At 42.3% G+C, this 22,132-nt stretch overlaps 1 protein-coding gene across 5 annotated transcripts in view; it reads left to right on the top strand.

Moving 5' to 3' along the window:
* Positions 1 to 9,050, top strand: part of PSEN1 (presenilin 1) — a 90,941-nt gene extending 81,891 nt beyond the window's left edge. For all 5 annotated transcript variants that reach the window (XR_005030463.2, XM_036913278.2, XM_036913279.2 and 2 more), the window contains 2 exons: positions 6,133 to 6,251; positions 7,797 to 9,050. Coding sequence is in view for 4 of the 5 variants with exons in the window: in XM_036913278.2 (XP_036769173.1) it covers positions 6,133 to 6,251; positions 7,797 to 7,952 (275 nt within the window). In the remaining variant the exon portion in view is untranslated. The remainder of the gene's footprint in view (positions 1 to 6,132; positions 6,252 to 7,796) is intronic.
* The last annotated feature ends 13,082 nt before the right edge of the window (positions 9,051 to 22,132 follow it).

Genomic DNA, 22,132 nt, shown 5'->3' with positions numbered 1-22,132 from the left:
CCATTTTGTCCTGGCAAGCACTAATTTTAAAGAAAATAAAAATGAATTAGGTTATAGGCATAAATGCATAAGTTTTTTTCAGTGTCTAACATGTTTTCACTTAGACTTAGGTTAGCACTTGCGGCTTCTTAGGAATATGATCAGCCATTAGAGCCCCTTGGTTAGGTCTCAGTCATCTCTTCAGTTAGTCTTAGAGATGTGATTTATTGAATAAGAGATTCACACATTTCTGTTATCCTTAGTTTTTTTGTTTTCACAAAAGTGAAACTCTTGATTAAAACATTATAGTGAAAATAATTAAGGAATTTCAGAGAAACAAGCACCTAGATTCCTTAGCTTCTTTAGTAATCACTAATTATTATGATCTCAAAATTACCTTTCAGCTTGAGCAGAACACTTTTTTGGAGTTCATCCTTAGTATTTCGCTGGGTCAGAACCTGGTCATATCCATGACTTTGGTGCTTGGCCGAGTTTTCCAGATGTTAGAACCAGCTGCAGCCTAATGTTCACAGCCCTGGGAAAGTAGATGTGGTTGCCCTGTCTCACAGCCAGGCTTGAGCTTGCCTTTGCTGGCATTTTCTCTGTCTGCAGTTGCCAACATAATTAGGTTGCCTGTTTCTTAACTCTCTTCTTTTCATGAAGGTGCCTAGATCCAAAAGAAAGAAGTAATATAGCTGTTGAGCATAGCAGCAGCATGATTCTTTCATGACCGCCTTTCCAGCTTGATTCTCTCTCCTAGTCATCTCTTCATATCTATTGTTTTTTAAAGGAAAACCAAGTATTGTCCCTCCTAACTTCAGATTAAAATTTTCTTTATCTGGGACCAGTATAAAGAAATAACTGACATTCTTTCATCATCTTAGCATTCAACACACACATAACCATGTCTGATTGCATTAGTGCTTTCAACCAGACTCTTGGATCCTTACCGGAAAGTTTCAGTGCACACTAGAATTTGATTTCTAAAAGGCACATGTGTCTTCCAAGACCTTTAAAAAAATCATTTAATCAGAAAACTGAACAGAGTTTTTAATTAGAAGTATAAAAACATTTTTATTCAGTGTGAAAGCAGTTGGTCTTCTAGCGAATTTCAAAATATACTTCCCTCAAACATCATGCCAGTAACAGGCCCATCTGAGTATACTACTGGTAGACTTAAAATTTATCAGAGTTGTGAAATTAACCTGTTGTTTTCAGGAGTGGAAATTTGACTCATAGACATTAATTTCTGTATAACCTTAAAAAAGGGAGGGAGATGGACTTTGCTATATTCTTCAATTGGAGGAAGAAATTTTAGTAATGAAAAGGTAAAATAGTAAATATCAGTCAGTTTTTAACATGTTTGTATTTATCAGAAAGATAATAGGAAATATTGTTTTATTATGTTATTATATTTAAGTAGGCACATATGCTGTTAGAGGCCATTTAGAGAAATCTTAAAATTACATATTCACCATCATCTATGGTTTTTACCCTGTCTTATGTTTGGTAGACTATCAAATGCCCCTTTTAATATTAAAGGAACACCATAATTATTTAAATTATTTTTCAGTTTGCCAAAACAATAGAAAGCCTAGACTACTATTAGGAAATAGTAGTAAAATACTAGCAGCCAGTCTCAGCATTAACACTTGCCAGTAGAGTATTATTAACTCATTATGTCTAACTTAAGCAGTTTCCATTGCTATGGCTGTAGTTATTTAGACATGGCATGTTTTGACTGAGTAAATCAAAAGGAGCTGTTTAAAGAAATCCAATTTCTGAGCAAGATGATTTTCTTAAGTTTTATATACTGATGGAGTCTGTTCTGGTCATAGGTAAATCCAACTTCTCACTTTAGTAAGTGTCCAAAGAAAAAAAATTGATGGTTACTTCGTTTCCTTACTCTTTGAATTTTACTGATATATCTACATTTCTCTTTGCATTTAAATTAATTCTGTGACTTATAACTATATTATTTATATATTGCTATTTAAGCAGACATAGGCCTTTAAATGAAAAAAGAAAAGTGAGGCCATAATTTTAGGTTTCAGTACAGTATTTTTGTTTATTTTTGATAGCTCTATTGATACACAGTTCACGTACTGTACAGTTCACCCATTTAAAGTTGTGTCTTTGGTATAGTCACAGAATTATTCAACCATCAGCATATTTAGAACCTTATCATTACCTCAGAATGAAACCCTACACTCCTTAGCTGTTACCTCTCCAAACCATCCCCTCTCCCCATTTAAAGTTTACCATGCAGTGGTTTTTATAGTATTAAGAGTTGTGGAGCCATCGCAAGTGAATTTCAGAACATTTTCACAAAGAACCTCATAGCCATTAGCCCTCAGCTCTCCAACACTAATAAAAGCCATCTTAATAGATTTGTGTATTCTGGACATTTCATATAAATAGAATAATCATATAATACCTAGTCCTTTGTACTGGTTTCTTTCACTTAGTTTAATGTTTTTAAGGTTCATCTCTGTTGTGGCATGTATCAGTACTTAATTTCTTTTTATGGCCAAATATTCCATTGTGTGGATGTGCCACATATATTATTCATTCATCAGTTCATGGATATCATTCATCATTATTACTCATTCATCAGTTAATGGGTTGTTTCCATTTGGGGCTAGTATGCATAATGTTGCTATGAACATTCATGTACAAGTTATCGTGTAGACATCTTTTTATTTCTCTTGGGTATATACCTAGGAGTGGAATAATAAGTTGAGTATCTTTTTGTGTGCTTATTGGTCTTTTGCTATTTCTTTGGAGTACTGTTTATTTAGACCCTTTTCCCATTTTTTGTCTTTTATTATTGAGTTGTAATGGTTCTTTGTATATTCTAGATACAAGTCATTTATCAGATAAATCCAGTTGTTTTCACCAGTATTATCTTTTTTACTTTTTATTTTTTTCTGAAGAACTTAGTTTCTTACAGCATTTTGTATTTGTAATCAAAAGTCTTTCTAAGGCTAGCATTTGTTTAGTCTCTGTATGTGCCATAAACCTTCACTATGTTGTTTTTAATTCTGATAATGACCCTATGAAATAGCTGTGGAATCCCCATCTTATAATTGAGGAGGAATTTGAGGATTAAAGAAGTTAGTTCACTTGTCGTGGATCACACAAGTACTTAAGTAGTAGAGCTGGGCTCTTCTGCACACCGAAACTGGTGAGTGTATTCATAAGTCCAGGAAGGTTAGCAAGTTAAAGAGTTCCTAACCCTGTAATTCATAGCATTGGATTTCATGGGTCATATGCTTATCTTTTCCACTAAGGAAGACTTTATTCTGGCTTCCATGATTTAAGAACAGCGGTTTCTCAATAACATCTTATTAACCAGCCCTCTGCTTCTTTATTACCATCATGTGGAGCAGAGAGTATTTCTCAGGGCCCTCAGCCCCTTATGTGTCAGAAGTGGTTTCTCAAACCCAGGCAACAGAACTTTAAGACCAGGATCAAACTTCAGGCATAATTACTTAACAACCAGAAAGCTGAAAGTTTTATAGATTAATATTGGACCCTAAGTCAAAGCATATCTTTTGAATCCATAGTTTAATCCTTGATTGATTATCATTCTGAAAAGAACTTGTAAGGTTAAAAATAATGTTTGACAACAGAAAACCTAGGGCCTTTGCATTTCTATGTAAGTTTTAGGATTAGCTTGTCAGTTTTTACAAGTTGATCCTAAAATTTAGTTGGAATTACAAAGAATTTAGAATACCCAAAACAGTTTTGAAAGAGAAGAAAAATGTTGATGGACTTACACTATTTGATTTCAAGACCACCTCTGAGGTCACAGTAATTAAGACAAGCACAAGCACAAGCACAGCCATACTAAATGAGCAGAATGGAGTTGAGAGTCCAGAAGTAAACCCTTACGTTTATGGCCAATGATTTTTTACAACAGAGCTAAAATAATTCAGTGGGAATAGGATATAATCTTTTCAACAAATGGTCCTGGGACAATTGGATATCCACATGCAAAAGAATAAACGGAAATGCCTGTGTCACCCTATCCATCATGCACACATTGAAAAATTGACTGAAGATGGATTGTAAACTAAAATGTAAGTGATAAAACTATAAAACTTCTAGAAGAAAACAAGAGAAAAGCTTCATGAGCTTGGGTTGAACAGAGTTCTTCAACACTGATACAAAGAAGAAAAATACTGATAGATTGGACTTTGTCAAAATTAAAAACATTTGCACTTCAGAAGATACTACTAAGAGAAGAAGATATTTGTACACCTGTGCTTATAGCATTATTCACCATAGCCATGAGGTGGAAGCACCCAAGTGGCCCTTGACAGATGAATGTATAAAGAAAATGGGGTAGATATATATCCACACTGGAATATTAGCCTTAAAAAAGAAGTTCCAGCACATGCTACAGTGCGTACAATGTGGATGAGCCTTGGAGACGTTCAAAGTGAGATAAGCCAGTCACAAAGGAACAAGTACTGTGTGACTCCACCTGTATGAAGCACATACAGTAACCACTCAGAGACAGAAAGGAGAATGATAGCTGCCTGGGCTAGAGGAGTTAGTGTTCACTGGGTACAGAGTTTCAGTTTTGCAAGAAGGGAAGGGCTCTGTGGATGGATGATTGTGATGGCAGCATATCAGTGCAAATGCCTTGTGTATTTTACCACCTTTAAGAAAAGGAAAGGAAGCCACAGATTGAGAGAGAATATTTGCAGTAATACTGCCATCCTTTTAAAGAATTGTATTTAGCATGTATGAAGAATGTTTACAATATAGTAATGGGAAAATAACCCAGTGACAACACTGGAAAGTTTTGGATAGGCATTTCGCCAAAGGAGGAATGATGACAGCTGATAAGCACATGAAAAGATACTCAGCATCATTAATCAGAATGGCTAGAACCAAAAAGACTAGTTCCTCTTACAAGTAACTCATGGGGAGTAACATACAGTGTAAGGAATACAGACAATAATACTGTAATGGCTTTGGCGACCACAAACTTTTCATCATGAGGCTCATTCATAATTATAAAAGTGTCGAATAACTTTGCTGTACTCCTGAAAACTAACAGGATATTATATGTCTGTTAGAGCTCAATAAAAAAACAAAATTTTAAAATAAAAAGGACTAGCTATACCAAGTATTGGTGAGGATGTGAGGAAACTGGAACCTTCACACACCACTGATGGGAATGTAAGCTGGTACAGCCAGGAAGAAAAACAATGTGGCATTTTCTTAAAAAGCTAAAGATAAACTTAGCATGTAACCCAGCATTTCTACTCTTAGGAATCTACCCAATGGAAACAAAAACAATGTCCACACAAATATGTGTACACTGATGTTTATAGCAGCATTATTCATAATAACCAAAAACTGAAAACAATCCAAACATCCATCAAATGGTAAATAAACAAAATAGAGTACATACACACAATGGAAAACTATTCATCAGTAAAAAGGAACAAACTACAGACACATGCAATATTATCAGTAAACCTCAAAAATACCATGTTAAGTGAAAGAAGCCAGTCATGCAAGACTTTATAGTATTTGAGTGCATTTTTATGAACTGTCTAGAAAAGGCAAATTTATAGAGATACAAAGCAGATCAGGGGTTGCTTAAGGCCTAGGGTGGGAGTGGGAGTTCATTGAAAATGGGCACAGTGTGTCTTACTGGGCTGATGGCAATATGGTGGATTGTGGTGATGGCTGCACAACTCTGTAGTTTTTTTGCAGCCATTGAATTGTACATTTACAATGAGTGAATCTTATGAAATAAATTTTACCTCAACAAAGCTGTTTTTTGGTTTTTTTTTTAAGGTGATAATACCTGTCTTGGAGGGGTTCTTAGGAGGATTTATTAGGACAAGTGCCAGGTATAAATTAAGCATTCGATACATGACAAGTATTACTTACTGTTACTATTTTTTACATATAACAGCAGCATCTGCTGTTAAGACCCCAGAGTGAACCACATAGAATCTGAAATTCCTCTTGTAGAAAAGCGAAGAAGAGTAAAGCCTGATTTTATATGTTATCATTTACTGATTCCTCATTCAGTGCAGGATGGAGTGCTGTAGGGATTTTTTTGAATTGTGAAAGCATAGCAAATAGTGACAAACTTTTACTTTTATAATCTTTCCTGTTTAGGGGGAGTGAAACTTGGTTTAGGAGATTTCATATTCTACAGTGTTTTGGTTGGTAAAGCTTCTGCAACAGCCAGTGGAGACTGGAATACGACCATAGCCTGTTTTGTAGCCATATTAATTGTAAGTATACACTAATAAAAATGTGTCAGAACACCTCACCTCAAAACTGGTTACACTGCCCCTTTAACCTTGTCCAGCTGGGCTGAGTGTTCCAATCTCTTGGGGAGCTTTTTAAAAACAGATAATTGGGCCTCTCCTGAGTAGTTCTCCACTTGGTCACTTTAAAATTACCTGGGAGCTTTTAAAACTGTCCTTGCCCTGAGATATTCTTACTTAATTTGTTCTGTGTATTTTTTTAAAGTTTCCCAGGAAATTCTCTTAAGTACCTTTGATTAGGAGCCACTGCTTCAAAGCCAGCAGCATAGATATGTATGAAGTTAGCTGTGCTAGATCAGTCTTAAAGGGGTAAGCAGATCCTCCCTTAGTCCCAGAGATGGGTGGTGGTTTTGTGTGTAATGTCACAGCCTGCAGCTCCCAGTGTTCCTTTGGGCAGCACGTGTGGCACAAGAAAAGCCAACAGAATGTGTGATCCCATGTAGGTCTTGCTCAGAGTGCCATGGCATGAACCCTGAAGCTCTCAAAACTACAATTTAAGCAAATAACTCATATTTCTTTTGCTGTTTTAGCTAAAGATGTGATGATATCTTTGATATGTGAGTGGGTTAGGTGAGAGGTGAGATGAGAGCCTATACTTAGGCATTTGTGATTATATTTGTGACTTACCATAATAGAACCAGTTCGAATTTTCATGTATTTTATTTCTCTTCAGGTTAGTTTTCTAGATACGTTCTATCTTTTAAGAAGAAAGTTGCTTTTTCTGGATAAAACTGAAGTAATGCTTAGCTTCCCCACTTTATAGTTAGTGTCTCAATAACTAGGGGAAAAAATGGGCTATATTATATGGCTGTTCTGTGTTTAACCAGAAAGCAATATAGGTATCCCCCACTTTCTGAAAGTTCTTGTTCCACCACTTCACATTTGCAAAGATCTACATTAGTACAGTAAGGGCTTCTTTCATAAAAGAAAAAATCCTTTTTGGATTTCTTCTATTAAGTGAAAACCAGGTGCTAACGTAAGTGTTTCATGAAGGTGAAGTATAATTCAAACTTTGAGAAAGCAGGGATAGGCTGGGAGATAACTTTTCCCTTTACGCCATTTCATAGGGACGCTCAACTTCCAGGTAGCAGAGGAAACCTGTGTACTCCTCACAAACTTTTCTCGGTTTATCCTGTGAGCATCTCTTTGCCCCTACACAGCACAAAAATGCTCTTCACCTCTGGGATTTTAGCCAGCCATACCAAATTTGCTATAGCCAAGTCAGTATTTTAAATAGAAATTTCAATACTATTTAATTTTTTTTTAATGGTTTTACTTTCAGATTCTATTCTTTACCTAGAGTTAGGGAATGAAATATCAACAGTTGTGCATGGTGACTCTCGGTTGCAAAGGAGAATAATGCTGTTTCTAGATTTAATGAAAACATTTGTTCTACAATTAAACCTCGAAGAATAGTATTCAGTTAACTAAATCAAGGCCAAGACTTGTGATTGAATTGTTCTGCATGAAATATATTTGACTTTGTGTCTTTTTCCCTCTCCTCCACAGGGTTTGTGCCTTACATTATTACTCCTCGCCATTTTCAAGAAAGCATTGCCAGCTCTTCCAATCTCTATCACCTTTGGGCTCGTTTTCTACTTTGCCACAGATTATCTTGTGCAGCCCTTTATGGACCAATTAGCATTCCATCAGTTTTATATCTAGCATTATTTGCAATTAGAATCCCATGGATTTTTCTCCTTTGACTATGATAAAATATGGGGAGGACAAAGGTGATTTTCCTCTGCCCACATCTAACAAAGTCAAGATTCCCAGCTGGACTTCTCTTGCAGCTTCCTTCCAAGTCTTCCTGACCACCTGCACTATTGGGCATTGGAAGGAGGGAGCTGTCTACAGAAAACGGTTTTGAATGTATGTCGTCATGGTGGACTGAATCCCTCAGTGCAGAAACTACCAGATTTGAGGACAAGAACAAGGACAAAGGATGGGCCCAGAAGTTGTTCTGCTCCCACTAGTGGCTGGACCCTTGGTCACAGGTGGACTTTACCAACACTGCAGACTCTCAGGACTACCATTACCAAGAGGCTAAATGAAGTGGTTTCAACCAAACAGGACTCTTCCTCTTACAACTACATGTTGAAAATCAACCTAATAAATCTGTATTGAATTCTGAACCTTTTCAGAGGTACTGTCAGGATAGCAGGCACCAGGAGCAATGTAGAAAGGTGAAGAGGAGCTTTAACTCTCACTCTCAGACTTTGCTGCTGCAGACTTACCATTTTTAAATCAGACTTTTTTTTTCACCTTGAGTCAAGTCAGATGTGTAGGTTGATTTTGATGGTTTTTGTTCTCAGGCACTGAAACTCATTACCATCTCTGGTTGCCATTTCTTCCCAAGGCCAGTCTAAACTTACTTGAGGTTGCTTTTTCTTTTAAAGTCTTAACCTCAGGTTCCAAATTCAGTACTTTCTGGAAATAATGAAACAATTCCCTATCAACCTTAGGTAAATTCTGTATTTTCCACCAAGTTTCTAATTTCTAGACATGTTTATAGGCTCACTTGCCCCCAGATGCTTCTGTTGTTTCCCATCCCTCCCTTCCCTCTGCCCATTAGCAGTTCTCTTATACAGCAAATAAGACAGCTCTGCTGTGACAGCAGACGATCCGGTTATTCGAGGATTTTACTCTGTGTGAAACAAAGAACGTGTTATGAGTCAGTGCCATCAGCCTTGCTGTTGTAATATCTCCACCAGCAAATAAGATGTGCCCAAAGACAGTAGAATTAAAGAAGAGTAAAATGGCTTGGTGAAGAACTTTCTGTTCCGGTTTTTTTTTTTTTTGTCACAACCCATTTTCTGACAGTATGTCAGAGTTTGTAACAGTAGTCAAAAGCTGGTGGTTTATAAAGTTTATGAATCTGTTGTACCAGCACAGAGCAAGAGTTAGGAGAAAGACATTATTTCTCTTGGTGGGCTATGGGAGAACCTAGTGTCAGGAAGGGAGCCAGCTGCCCAGAGAAGAAAGAGCGGACCTCCAACAGCCAGTGGGACAAAATGAGCCTAATGTCCCGCGGGCGGACGGGAAGGGGAGCGCTAAGGTGTCCTCCAAGAAGCTCGCCGTGGGAGTTCTGTGGTTTCCCTTCTGCCTTACCTTTTGTTCCTATATCCCTGTGTGTGAACTGGGCAGGGCATCCAGGCCCTGTGCAGTTCATCGGGACCGTGCATGTGAACAGAGCTGGCAGCCTGTGGGCACATGACACCTAAATGAAGCTTTGTCAGGGCACACCCTTCTTTTACCAGACAACCCTTTGGCATGGTGATCAAGCTAAGCATTTGTTAGAAACTTTGTTCCCCACTGCGGCTGAAAAAAGACCGGCTTTTCTTCTTTTTTCTGCCTCTTTCTCTCCAGCCTATCATAATATCTGGTTTGGGGTTCTCCTTGGAGTTTAGAATATTTGTTGTCTGTCTTGGAATATTTCTTACAAGAAACTAACTTTAGGAGTGGTGTGCTACTACTAACCTGAGCATTCAATAAAATGCTGGCTTATATTAGGCAGTGGAGAACTGCAAGAGAAGAGCCTTGGGAAGAAAGAGTGGGGCTTTACGTAGTAGCTCCTCTGGTTTTTCATTTAACGCCTTTTGCCAGTACTCTCCTCAGAAATGTGGCAGCATTGTCATAAACTTCTAGAGTGAATCACAATTCAACAACCACAACACAGCCACCCAAACACCAGTTTGATTTGAAGCAGCCTTCAGGGAACCCTGAAACAGAGCAGTTTATTTATGCAAGAGTCCCATACCCTTCATGAAAGGTTCATCTCAGGAGGGTGTGTGTGTGGGGGGGGTGGTGTAAATCCATCCTGGTTCATCTCAGGAGAGGGTGTGTGTGTGTGTGTGTGTGTGTGTGTGTGTGTGTAAATCCATCCTACCTGTTGTGTGTGTGTGTGTAAATCCATCCTACCTGGTGTGTGTGTGTGTAAATCCATCCTACCTGTTGTGTGTGTGTGTGTGTGTGTGTGTGTGTGTGTGTAAATCCATCCTACCTGTTGTCCTGTGTAGAAAGATTGCAGTAAACCCTTAGTTGTTTCTGAAATAGCAAAATGATGGTCTTTCACCAAGGGAAATGAATTGTCACTAGAGAAAACAGTAGCAATTCCACCGAGGCTGTACCCTCACACACAGGCAAGGGGGTGGCTGTGGAGCTGGGTGAATACACATGATGATAAAGTACCACCAACCCGGGCTGTCTGCTTAGGAAAAAGGGGCAGGACAGTAGGAAGAAGCGTGACCACTGACATCCGGGCTTGACTGGCTTATAGAATGAAGTGTTCATATACAGAATGTGGCTAGAAACTAGCCAATCGAAATACCAGCCCAATTTATAAGATTTCTAGAATGTTTTCCAAGAGGAAGGGCTCACTTTCCTGGTTTTGATTCTCACTAGGTTAGTATGTGTTCCTCAGATCATGGCTCTCATTATCAATGATTAAATTTCTTGGCCAGAAAAAGTAGAAACTTTCAAAGCAGCTTAGGAAAAAAAATCATAAGAGAACAATTGATTTCACCACAGAAGCAACAACTAAAGTGTTTTTTACTCGTAAACTCCTGGATCCCAATTTTTTAATGTGTCCTTTGGTTTTAAAAATCTTCCTTCCATAACAAATGCCCAAACAAAGTAGCAGCTGTCCTTTACTTGACTCAAAAAACTTCATACATGTAGTCTTGGTTGTAATTTGTAGAATGAGAGGCAGAAACTAAGCTACCACATAAGATCTTGCAGGGTCAGAGGCTTCCGCAGGAAAGCCTCTGATCCTGACCCCGCCAGTGCCTGGCCTCGCATATTTGCCCACTCATGATCTAGCCTGGAAGAAAAAGAGCTCAGAAACTACTAGCAAGAGATTTGTTCAATGTCTTCTTCCCTGTTCCTGGCATGGTGCTAGAGTCTAAAGATGCAACGGTGAATAAGATCTATCCTTAGAATGCAGCTGCAGTTTCTTGTTCTCTGGTTTTTGCCTTCCTTAACTTTGCTAAAATACTGGGTACTTAACCCCTTTTCATGGTTACCACCATTGAGGGCTTACAAAATTGATGTTACTAAAGGTGACTTGATGCTTCCAGAAAACAGTCTTTTGAGTAAAGTATACCTTTTTCTCTAAATTTGCTTTTGGATAGTCTATAAGAAAGTGTGCCCTGTGTGTCTTCTCACCTCCAAGGGAGTCCTGAACACTGAGTTTGGGAAGAGACCTGAAAAGTGGACATTAGGTTTTGCCCTGAGATGAAACTGTCATCACCATAAGTTTGAGTCCAGAAGTGATCCTTGTGGTCATCTTGCCTCTTTTTAAATTCCCAAGACACAGGAGGTTACAATCATTTCAGCTCTGCACACAACCCTCATTGAAACTGCGGAGCAGAGCACAGATGAGGCTGTCAGCACGCTCACGTCCTGAATCATCGGGATGGCATCATCTGAACAGACCTCTCCGTAGGAAAATACCTCAGATATACATATTAAAAATCAGCCTGCTGCTGAAAAGAACCCCTGTCTTGAATGTCAAAGCCATTTCCCAGAGCCCCTGGCAGCTGCAGCATTTCCCTGAGGAAGTAGTTGGGTCCACCGTGGGCCCTGGAATGTGGTGTTTAGCACTTCAGCCCCATCTGTGAAGAAGGCAAGATTTCCCCAAAAGCAATTTTTCTTTAAAAAAAAAAAAAAAGAAAGTAATTGTTGCAAGAGGGCAGCTTCAGTATCAACTGAAAAGTGAAGCCAGTACAGGATTGTCTTGTTTAACGCATACCTGGAGGTACTGGGAGGCGATTCCAGTAGGATCATTTACTCTCATGTTCGTTGTCTGGCTTTTGCTGCTACAGACACTGCTTCGTATGTGACTCAGACTGTGAATACATCTTTGTAAAACACCTTTCTTGGTAAGATACAATTTTGATAGATGGCTGCAGACTTTCCTGTACTTGTCAAATTAATAAAGATTGCACAGGTCCAGCTGTGCTACTTTTCTTACAGCCAAGTGTTAATGTGTAACAGCGGAAAGTTCAATTATCAGGGAGCCGTTTAGAAACACATGCATTGTTTCAATCCCTCACTCATAGTAAACTGGTACAGGTTATAGCAGGCCACACCTCTGAAGTGTACAATATTAAATCTATTTATGGAAAGTCTCAACTAATTGTAATGCTTAGTTCCTGAAAAAGATTTTTTTTTCTAGAAAACACCCAACTCAAATTGATGTTAGCAACTGTCAAACAAGAACTTACAAGATAGGTATGTTCTAGTACAATACAGATATTTTGATACTTTATGTCCTAGAGGATTATCTTTTAAAAATCATGTAGGTCACATCAATGAAAAAAGCATTACTGTTACTGACCTGGTGGAGCATAAATTATTCTGTTACCCTATCTTCCAACTCTACAAAACTTTTTGTTTAGAAATAGTGAATAGTGTACACTATGTTGGGAAGAACTGATTGGATATAAGTTTGTTGTGGAAAAACCAAAGTTGGCCATTGCCTTCAGAAGCAGTGTGTAAGAGATGGATGTGTTCCTGGCTGCACCGGCTAAAGGCATCAAGAAGCAGGGAAGGTGTTCATGCCCTCCTTTGGGAATCAGAGGCATTGTGTGCTTTTGTGAATCTTGCAGGTAGTGTCACTAGAGTCTGCCTCAGAGCATCATGAGTCGTCCTTATCAGCTGGGAAAGGTTTCAAATTTTTAGGGGCGCTGACTGGCGCTCTTGAGGATGAAGAATGCCCCTGAGCAGGGTTGAGAAGCAAGAGTAATGAGGCCAGATTTCCTACATCATTAGGTAAGTACCATAGTTTTCTGCAGCCAAGCCATTCTCTCTGGGGGGACTCTGTGTGCTGTGGGGGTTGTGGGGGAGACCCTGCCCATCAGCAACTTAGGGTCTGGTTAACAGTGAAATAACAACATGCTTGAGTACAGGCAAGTACACGACCCCTACATTGTTGAAAGGGAATGCAGACTAAAGGAGGGATCATAAAAGACAGGGTTTAAGATCAGAGTTTGTCCAGAAACAAGGTGTGAACCAAGTTTGGGAAGAAGAGAAGAATAAGAATTTGACAAAAAGAAAAACAAAATCAGGAAGGAAGAAATATGTGGGAGACACCCAAGGATGACTGTTCTTTGAATTAAGGTGATTTATCCAGAGGAAAATCCACTTAGCTAAATAAATCTGTTTCCATATTTGCCTAGAATATACATCCTTCAATAGGTGACTTGCAGAAACCAGGGAGGAGGATGACCTGACTTAGCACAGGGGCCTTTCAACCACAGGGCCCTCTTGTTCTTGACAAAGATTGCTACTCTGCCGTGGGCTGGCCCTTCTGTGCCTGTTACGCCGTGCCCTCTAAAGGGGAAAAGTGGAAGAGCCTCAGAAACTCGGTTTGTAGGAGTCCTAATTCTCCCACTATGTCTCCCACATATTCCTTCCTTCCTGATTTTGGAGAACGGATGACATCCTCTTGCTGCCTGTTTTTTTTGTTGTTGTTGTTCAAAAATTGTTTTAATTATGTAGTGACCCAAAGTGAATTCCTCGGGCAAGGGAGGAACAGATTTTGCTACCCTTTAATAACGTACCTGGAGGTGGACTACAGGTAAAATTTGATTGTGATTAGTTTCCTTGGGCAACAGATTTAGTCAAGAACCACTGAACCCAAAGATAAATGTACAAGGATGATATGGAAGTAGAAACAACACTGGGAGCTGAGTAAATACAGTGACACTATATTTAAATATGTGAACTTAGGTGAGGTCTTGGTAGGGGGGTTGCATCCCTCCCAGACATGGCTATCAGTGATGGACACGTAGTCTCATACCTGTTCAGGAAACTGAGATCTTGAGGGCTTTATCCTGCACCTAGATTTTCAGGTTTTGTCCACCAGGAACTATAACTCATTAGGTAATACTTGTTTTTCTGCTTCCTAATCAGATTTACCTACATAAGCCATAGAAAAGCATCAAGCTTAATTGTTCAGTGAGATGACTCAGTCAGATGTGAATATAGGATTTCTTCCGATTTTCTGAAATGTTGAAAATGACCTCGCCACCTGGCTGCCATGGAAATCAGCCTCAGAAGCCTTGTTTCTGAGCCTCCCAGCCCAGCTTCCCTGGCCCCTTTCCCTCCTAGTTCAGGGCTCTTAGCCAGGCAGGATGTCTTCCAGTTTGAAAATATCGTCAGGCTTGAGGACTGTACACCCCTAAGTAGGGGAGGGACGTTACTGTCCTGGGCAACCTGCACAGGGCCCTAGGGCACAATCTGAGAGCCGAGGAGAGTGTCTGCTCTCTGGGGCAGCGCTGGGAGAGCTGCATCAGACTTCACATTTTCTTAACATGTCTCCCCCGGTTCTCAAGTTAATTCACTGGGCGTTGAGAAGGGAACTCTGTGGATGTTTGTTAAGGGCCTTCAGCAACGAGCCACCTGCAAGGAAGCCAACCTGCCTTGGGGTAAAATGCTATTGATGGTCTGGCGTTTGACTCTGGCAATGGAGGATACTGCCTTCTAAGCCGGGTACCCCTTATGGTCAGATGGGCCCATGGCAGTGACCCCAGAGCCCCAGGAGAGGGAGACACAGGAACCCAGGTCCTCTCCCTGCCACTGTCCACATGTAGCAAGTAATACTGGGGGACCCTTTCTAACAGACAAGGATTGGAATGCCCCCTTTCTCCTCTTGCATTACAAATTTATGAGATAAGTCTTGTCACAAGTGATTGTGCAACTTCTGACATTAAAGATATGATTCACCAAGGAGCTCCGTGCATTTGGTAATTGTTGCATGACTTGATTTTGCTTTTAAGTCAAATACACTGGTAAACATCTTGTGAGAGGAGGCTGGTGACCTGGCCCAGAGGCCCTGTCCCCATTGGAGCTCACCCCAGACCAGGCCTGGAGGCTGCCTCTACTCTCCCTGGCCCCAGGGAGCCGGTCTATGGTGATCTGGGTTCCCTCCCCATGAGCCCCTGGCTTCTTGGAAGGCTCTGCCTGTCTCTCCTGGCAATGCTCCAGCCATTTGGTGGAGGAGGAGGGCAGGCCTGGCTGCCCCTCAGAGGGCCCCCACCCCTGGGGCTGGAGACAAGTCTGGCCCCATCTGTCCACTGGGCGCTGGGCCAACCCAGCTGCTCTGGCAGCCCCTGCCTGGCTCGCCCGCCCCCAGCAGGTTTTTGCAGGCCAAGCCCCTCCCTCCCTGGCTGTGCTGCTCGGGTTCTGTCTCCCACTGGTGGGGGGGTCACGAGCCTACTTCCATTTCCCTGCCGTTTGACGTTCCTGCAGCTCCCCCTCCACACACATCCTTTGTTTTTCTCAGCCCAAACTGCCTTTGTCCCCAGACAGCTCCCTGGACAAGGAGGCTGGCAGAGGGAAGTGTCCTGTTCACTGATACCTCTGAGCCAGAGGAGGGGAGGCAAGGTGGTCAAATTCACGCAGACTAGGGCGGGCTTGCCTCCCAGCCATCCACCCAGACCCCCAACTGGGCGTCCTGCCACTGGGGGTGTGCGGGTGAGTGGGCCCGCGTGCTAAGAGGGAGCTGGTTGGGGGAATCCACCCTCCCGTCCTGGGCTCCTGAGAGCTTCTCAATACAGGTTGAGTGAATAAATGAAGTAATGGGTGGATTAGGGGACCACAGGAGGGGATTTCCATGCAGGATGATCTAAACAGGGCACATGTATGGGAACAAGTTTTGGGTTTTAAGTAAGACAAACATTAACCAATTTCATCCTTGTTTATGAGGCTGTGCAGGAGTGTGTGGAGCCTGAAGTTAATTGGCTGTATCCATCTAAGAGACCCAGTATTTATAAATAAGTGGTCAGGGTTGAATCCAAACAGGATTCCTCCCCTAGGGCATAGTTTGGTCACATCTTGAGAAGTGTATGGTTTGTCCTGGGTCAGTAGTACCACGTTGAATGCAGGAGGAATAAAGGACAGTGCAGTTCTTAGTACATCGACTCACCCCTCATTTAACCAAGAAAAGCCTCAGAGTAAGGTACTTGCCCCATAAAACCAAAATCAATTGAGCATTCACTGTTAATCTGCCTCAGGCACTATGCTGAGCCCACCAGCGTTCTCTACAGTCATCCACACCCCACCCTGGGAGTAGGGGCCTGTTATTTGCCTTTTACAGGTGAGAAATGGAAACTTAGAGGAGGTGTGTACAGATTCCAGATTGACACACAGCAAGAGAGTGGGAGAGGCTGCCCCCGTCTGGGGGTGGGGGTTGGGGATCTGATACCAGAGCCTGTACCCTTGCCCCAGGACAGAGGGGCAGGGGAGCCCCTTCTGTTGAACTGGGTCATCTCCCTGGGCCTAAGTTTTCTCCTCTGTAAAATGCAGAGTCTGACAGCACTAGTAAATTTTCTAACTAAAGCTGCTCAAACAACAGAGGGACATGTGAGACCCTGAGGGTCTAGGACCCAGCCCAAAGTGGCAGCCACAGGCAGAAATGTCTTTGACATTTTCAAAACCTAAAAAGTTTAAATTTTGTTTTGTAATAAATACATAAATGTTCTTTTCTAGTAAAATACATGCAATGTCGAATTTACCATCTTAGTCATTTTTATGTGTATCCTTCAGTGGCATTACATACATTCATGATGTATGACCACCACCACCACCCATCTCTGGGCTGTCCTCATTTTGTAAAATTGAAACTGTCCCCATTAAACACTAAGTTCCCAACAACCACCATTATTCCTGTGTCTATAAATGTGACTCCAGGTGCCTCAGAGAAGCGGTATAACATAAGGTCTGTCTTTCTGTGGCTGGCTTATTTTACTTAGCATAATGTTCTTAAGGGTCATCTGTGTTGTATGTTTGCTTTAATATAAAAATAACCACAACACCATCATAAACCATTACCAAAAATATTTAATCCCTCCCTCCCACATAACACACTCCCGGTTTTTTTTTTTTTTAATTGAAGTATCATTGATATACAATCTTATATTGGTTTCAACTATGCAACAGTTACCCACACTGTTAAATCCTCACCCCCTCTAGTGCGGTTATTATGTGTCAACAGAGGAACTTGTTACAGATTCGCTGACCATATTCTCCATGCTGTGCTACCATCCCTGTGACCAACTTACATTATGATTGAGCGTTTTGTGCCCCTTTATCGCCCTCACCCTCGCCACCCACCCACCCCAACCCCTCCCCCATGGTAACTTCCAGTCACTTCTCAGTGTCTGTGAGTCTACTGCTGTTTTGTTCATTCTGCTCTGCTTTGTTTTTATATTCCACAAATAAGTGACATAATATGGTACTTGTCTTTCTCCGCCTGGCTGATTTCACTGAACATAATACCCTCTAGGTCCATCCATGCTGTTGCAAATGGTAGGATTTCTTTTTTATGGCTGAATAATAATATCCCATTGTTTATACATACCACATCTTTATTCATCTATTGATGGACACTTAGGTTGCTTCCATGTCTTGGCTATTGTATATAATGCAGCGATAAACATAGGGGTACATGTATCTTTTCAAATCAGGGATTTTGTTTTCTTTGGGTAAATTCTTAGAAGTGAAATTACTGGGTCATATGGTATTTATATTTTTAGTTTTTTGAGGAACCTCCATACTGCTTTCCACAGTGGTGCATTCCCACCAGCAGTGTAGGAGGGCTCCTTTTTCTCCACAGCCTCACCAACACTTGTTATTTTGTCGTTTGTATAGTGGCTGTTCTGACTTGTGAGAGGTGATACTTCATTGTGGTTTTAATTTGCATTTCCCTGATGATTAGTGATATGGAGCTTCTTTTCATGTGCCTGTTGGCCATCTGTATCTCTTTGAAGAAATGTCTATTCAGGTCCTCTACCCATTTTTTAATCAGGTCATTTGGTTTTTTGGTGTTGAGTTATATAAGTTCTTTATATATTTTAGATGTTAACCCTTGTTGGATAAATCTATTCTCCCATACTATGGGATGCGTTTTTGTTCTGCTGATGGTGTTCTTTGCTGTACAGAAGCTTTTTGGTTTGATGTACACACTCCAGTCTGTTTTTTAATTAAGGTAACATTGATATACAACCTTATGAAGTTTCATGTGAGCAACATGTGGTTTCAACATTCACCCATACTATCAAGTCCCGCCCTGACCCCATTCACTGTCCATCAGCGTAGTAAGATGCTATAGAGTCATTACTTGTCTTCTCCATGCTGTTACTGCCTTCCACGTGTCCTACCTATTTTCTGTATGCTAATTATAATGCACCTTAATCCCCTTCTCCCTCCCTAACCTCTTCCCTTTGGTAACCACTAGTCCCTTCTTGGATTCTGTGAGTCTGCTGCTGTTTTGTTCCTTCAGTTTTGCTTTGTTGTTAAACTCCACAAATGCACACTCCTGGTCTTAAAGTTGATGTTCTCAAAGACTGTGCCTGGTCTATTACATATCTTTCAGTGTCCCCAAGACCGCATATCCCAGTTGGAAGCACGTTTCCCCACCCTGGCTGAGATTGGGGGTCTGCACTGAGTGGAGGCCTGTGCCTGAGGGCCTTCCATGAGCAGGTGCACTCTCCAACTGGAAGGACGTGGTCCCCCATCTCTCTGAGGCCCTCCTGTGTTCACAGCCTTTGGGGCTGTTCAGTCTTGGGAATGATCAAATTTAGTATTTAATCTTACTGAATCTATTGTCTTCTTTTTAAAAATGAAGAAACTGTCATGCAGGAAGGTTAACTGACCAGAGGTGTCAGGCCAGTGAGAGTAGATGCTAGATTCCAACCCAGGCCAGCTGACTGCACGGGCCTCACGCTGCTGCCAGCCCCACTGTCTCCTGAGCTCCCACATCCATGGCCTCATCCACGGTGTGCTTCAGTAGGCCCCTCATCTGCACATTGTCTTAATGTTATGTTCAATTTGTACAGGCCTACAAGCTCTTACTTGCAATTATGAAGTTTAAAATACCATTATAACTGAATGGTTTCTCCTAAGTTTGTGAGGAAGACCTGGCCTGAACTACTGTGAGGCTGTTTAGAGTCTTGATTTATCCTGGTTAGGTGAATATTTACATGTTTTGCTGCAGATCTATGAGTGTGTGCATGGTTCTGGTTGGCTGGTTTTGACTAAAAAGGGCTGCTGGCCCCTGCTGTGGGTAATGTGTCATATACAGTTTAGTAACACATCTGGGGTTTCTGGTAAGGGATCAGGGTGGGTAGGTAGGTAGGTAGATAGATAGATAGATAGACAGACAGACAGACAGACAGACAGACAGACAGACAGATAGATAGATAGATAGATAGATAGATAGATAGATAGATAGATAGATAGATAGATAGATATAAATAGATAGATAGATAGGATTGTAGTTATATAAAATAGGTAAAAATAAAGAGCTTAGACCTAGTTTTCTCTCTATACATCTTTAAGTGTCATTATACTAAAATAGGGGTCCAGATAACAGGTCCAAAATGACTGACGTTAGAGAAGCACCACGAAAGAAGAGCTAGTTGTATCTCCCCTTCATTGCACTTGAGACTTGGGGAGTTTGTTTCTGAATTGTGAGGCTCAGGTCCTCTGACCTCCTGGGTAGTGTTTCCAGGCCTTTGGCACAAGGCACAGATGCCTCTCAGTTTCTGGGCTGAGAATAACCTGCATGCAGAGGCTGAAGAAGAGAAGAGATGTGCTCTGGGAGCGTGGTGGAGAGAGAACAAGACAAAAGGACCCGATCCAGGACCCTCCCAGCAGCCCACAGGGACAGAGCAGGAGCCGCGGAGGCAGATGTGCAGGAAGGACCAAGGGAACGAGGACTTGCCCCGTCTCTGCAGCTGCCATCGATCGAGGCACCGAGGCTGCCACCACTTAGCCACAGGACACCAGGTTTGCTCTGGAGGCCAGGTGCCCACCTGATCTGAGAGAGACCCTCCAGGCTGGCCACACACTCCACTCTAACCTTTGTGGGGGCCTGGCTCTGAGCCCCTGTGCACTCATGCAGTGGAAGGTGGGGAAGGGTGTGTGCCTCACACCAGCTCCCTTAGTCTCTCCAGGAGTGAGGCAACGAGCTCCCCCAGAGGAGACTGCAGCCCAGATCGTGTGTGTGTGTGTGTGTGTGTGTGTGTGTGTGTGTGTGTGTGTGTAATGGGATGAGATTGCAGAGGATGCAGTTGCTGGAAGGGAGCCAGGCAGGATAGGTTTTCTGGAAAGTCCCCACCTTCCCCTCTATTGCTGCTCTCCTGACTGCCATCTGCTCTCACGGCAGCTCCACCTTCTTCACATGCCTCCCTCTCCTCCTGATGCCCTGTCCCAGGATCTGGACCGAGGAGGGGGCAGATGGGGTTGGCACACATCAGGCCTGATATCACCAAAGGGCATCCCTGGAATCCTTGCCCGTCTTTTCTGGGTGGCCCTCATGTCTGTGGAAAGAGTTGGGGGAGCTAATGTTTCCATCCCAGCCTCGAGGATAAAACTCTCCAAAGATGGCTTATGACAGCCAGGTGGTCAGACATTCTGAGCATGCGCTTCTCACTGCTGCCCTCTTGCTCCTGTTTGAAGGTCCTGACTTGGACATGGCACAAGAGGGGAGGAAGACTGCTGTGGGGTCTGGAAGCACAGCACCAAGGGAGGGGACCCCTACTGTGGAGTGATCTTTTTTGCCTCTGGATTCCTAGGGGGCTGTAGCATAGGTTCCTCCTCCATGGGTTCCCTCTTTATTTAAATAAAATAAAAATATTTTATAGTGGAAATACTTGAGTATCAGGGTGTAAGATTTGTTTTACGCTAAAACACAATGCTAGAAGCAATGCCCTATTAGAATGTAAACTCCCCGAGTGCAGGACGACCTGTGCGTCAGAGCCCAGGGCTGGGAGAGCTAACTGCGCATCTCCTCCCAACTCTGGTTAGTGATGTTACCTTCATAGCTTGGGAACAGCCTTGGAGTATTTACACCGTGGAAATCAATGCACACTGGGAAGCAGCCCTTGAAGCAGCCCTTTTTCTTCTTCAGAGAGCTGGTGATTTAACACGCACCACTGCTGAATGGGTCTCTCCCCAGCTTCCCACACAGTAGGCACTCAAGGGTTCAAGGAATGAAAAAATGAATAAACAACCAGCACTAACAAGAGAAGGGACCAGAGAAGCAGCCTTCCCTAGGGGTGTGCGGGGGAGAGTGGGCATCTTTTGCCGGGGGGTAGACCCCCTTCTAGGAACCCGCCCTTCTTGTTTCTCAACTCCTGTCAGGTTGGAGTCTCCAGGGGCTATCAGGGCGTTCTCTGGGGGCAGCCTGGGTCGTTGTTGCCTAAACGCTGTGTCCAGCAGCATAGTCCTAACCAGAACAGTTCCTGGGCCATGATTTGTGACCTCAGAAGGGATTCCACACCATTTCTGTGCCTGAATCTTCAGCCTTCTGGTCAATCCCATGATCTCCTAATGTCCTTCATTTAAGCAGCTTTTCTGTTTAAGTTCACCACGTCCTTTTCTGTGGATTGCAACAAAGAATACTGTGTGTCAGGTCGGGTTAGATATGCAAGAGATCTACCAGGGGACATGGGACTATAAGGGGGAAGGAAGGCACAGGGGGAGACTTCTGGGGTGGTGTAGACAGAGTTGTGGCAGCTGGAAGCTGTCCATCTACTGTGCTTCCCACACCCGCCCTCTTGAGGGGTGCCTTTACGGCGACCACAGATCCCTGGTACAGGGGACAATGATGACAAAGGTGTCTGTCCTTGTAAAGTCCACAATTTAGAGGGAGAGACAGATGTATCAATGCAGGAGTTCAAAAGTGCAAACCCTAGCACCAGGGGAGCACAGAGGCTGGTGTAAGGGAAGGCTTCCTGGAGGAGGTGCATCCCAGGAGCCCTGAGCCTCTCAGGGTTTTGCTTTCTCTCTCTTCTCTTCACCTTCCCATCCCAACCCAGCCTCACAAAGAGAGCTGG

The sequence above is a fragment of the Manis pentadactyla genome, chromosome 11, assembly GCF_030020395.1.
Source record: "Manis pentadactyla isolate mManPen7 chromosome 11, mManPen7.hap1, whole genome shotgun sequence".
NCBI lineage: Eukaryota > Metazoa > Chordata > Mammalia > Pholidota > Manidae > Manis > Manis pentadactyla.
The sequence above is the reverse complement of the archived record's forward strand: the minus strand, read 5'-3'. Positions and strand labels throughout refer to the sequence as shown.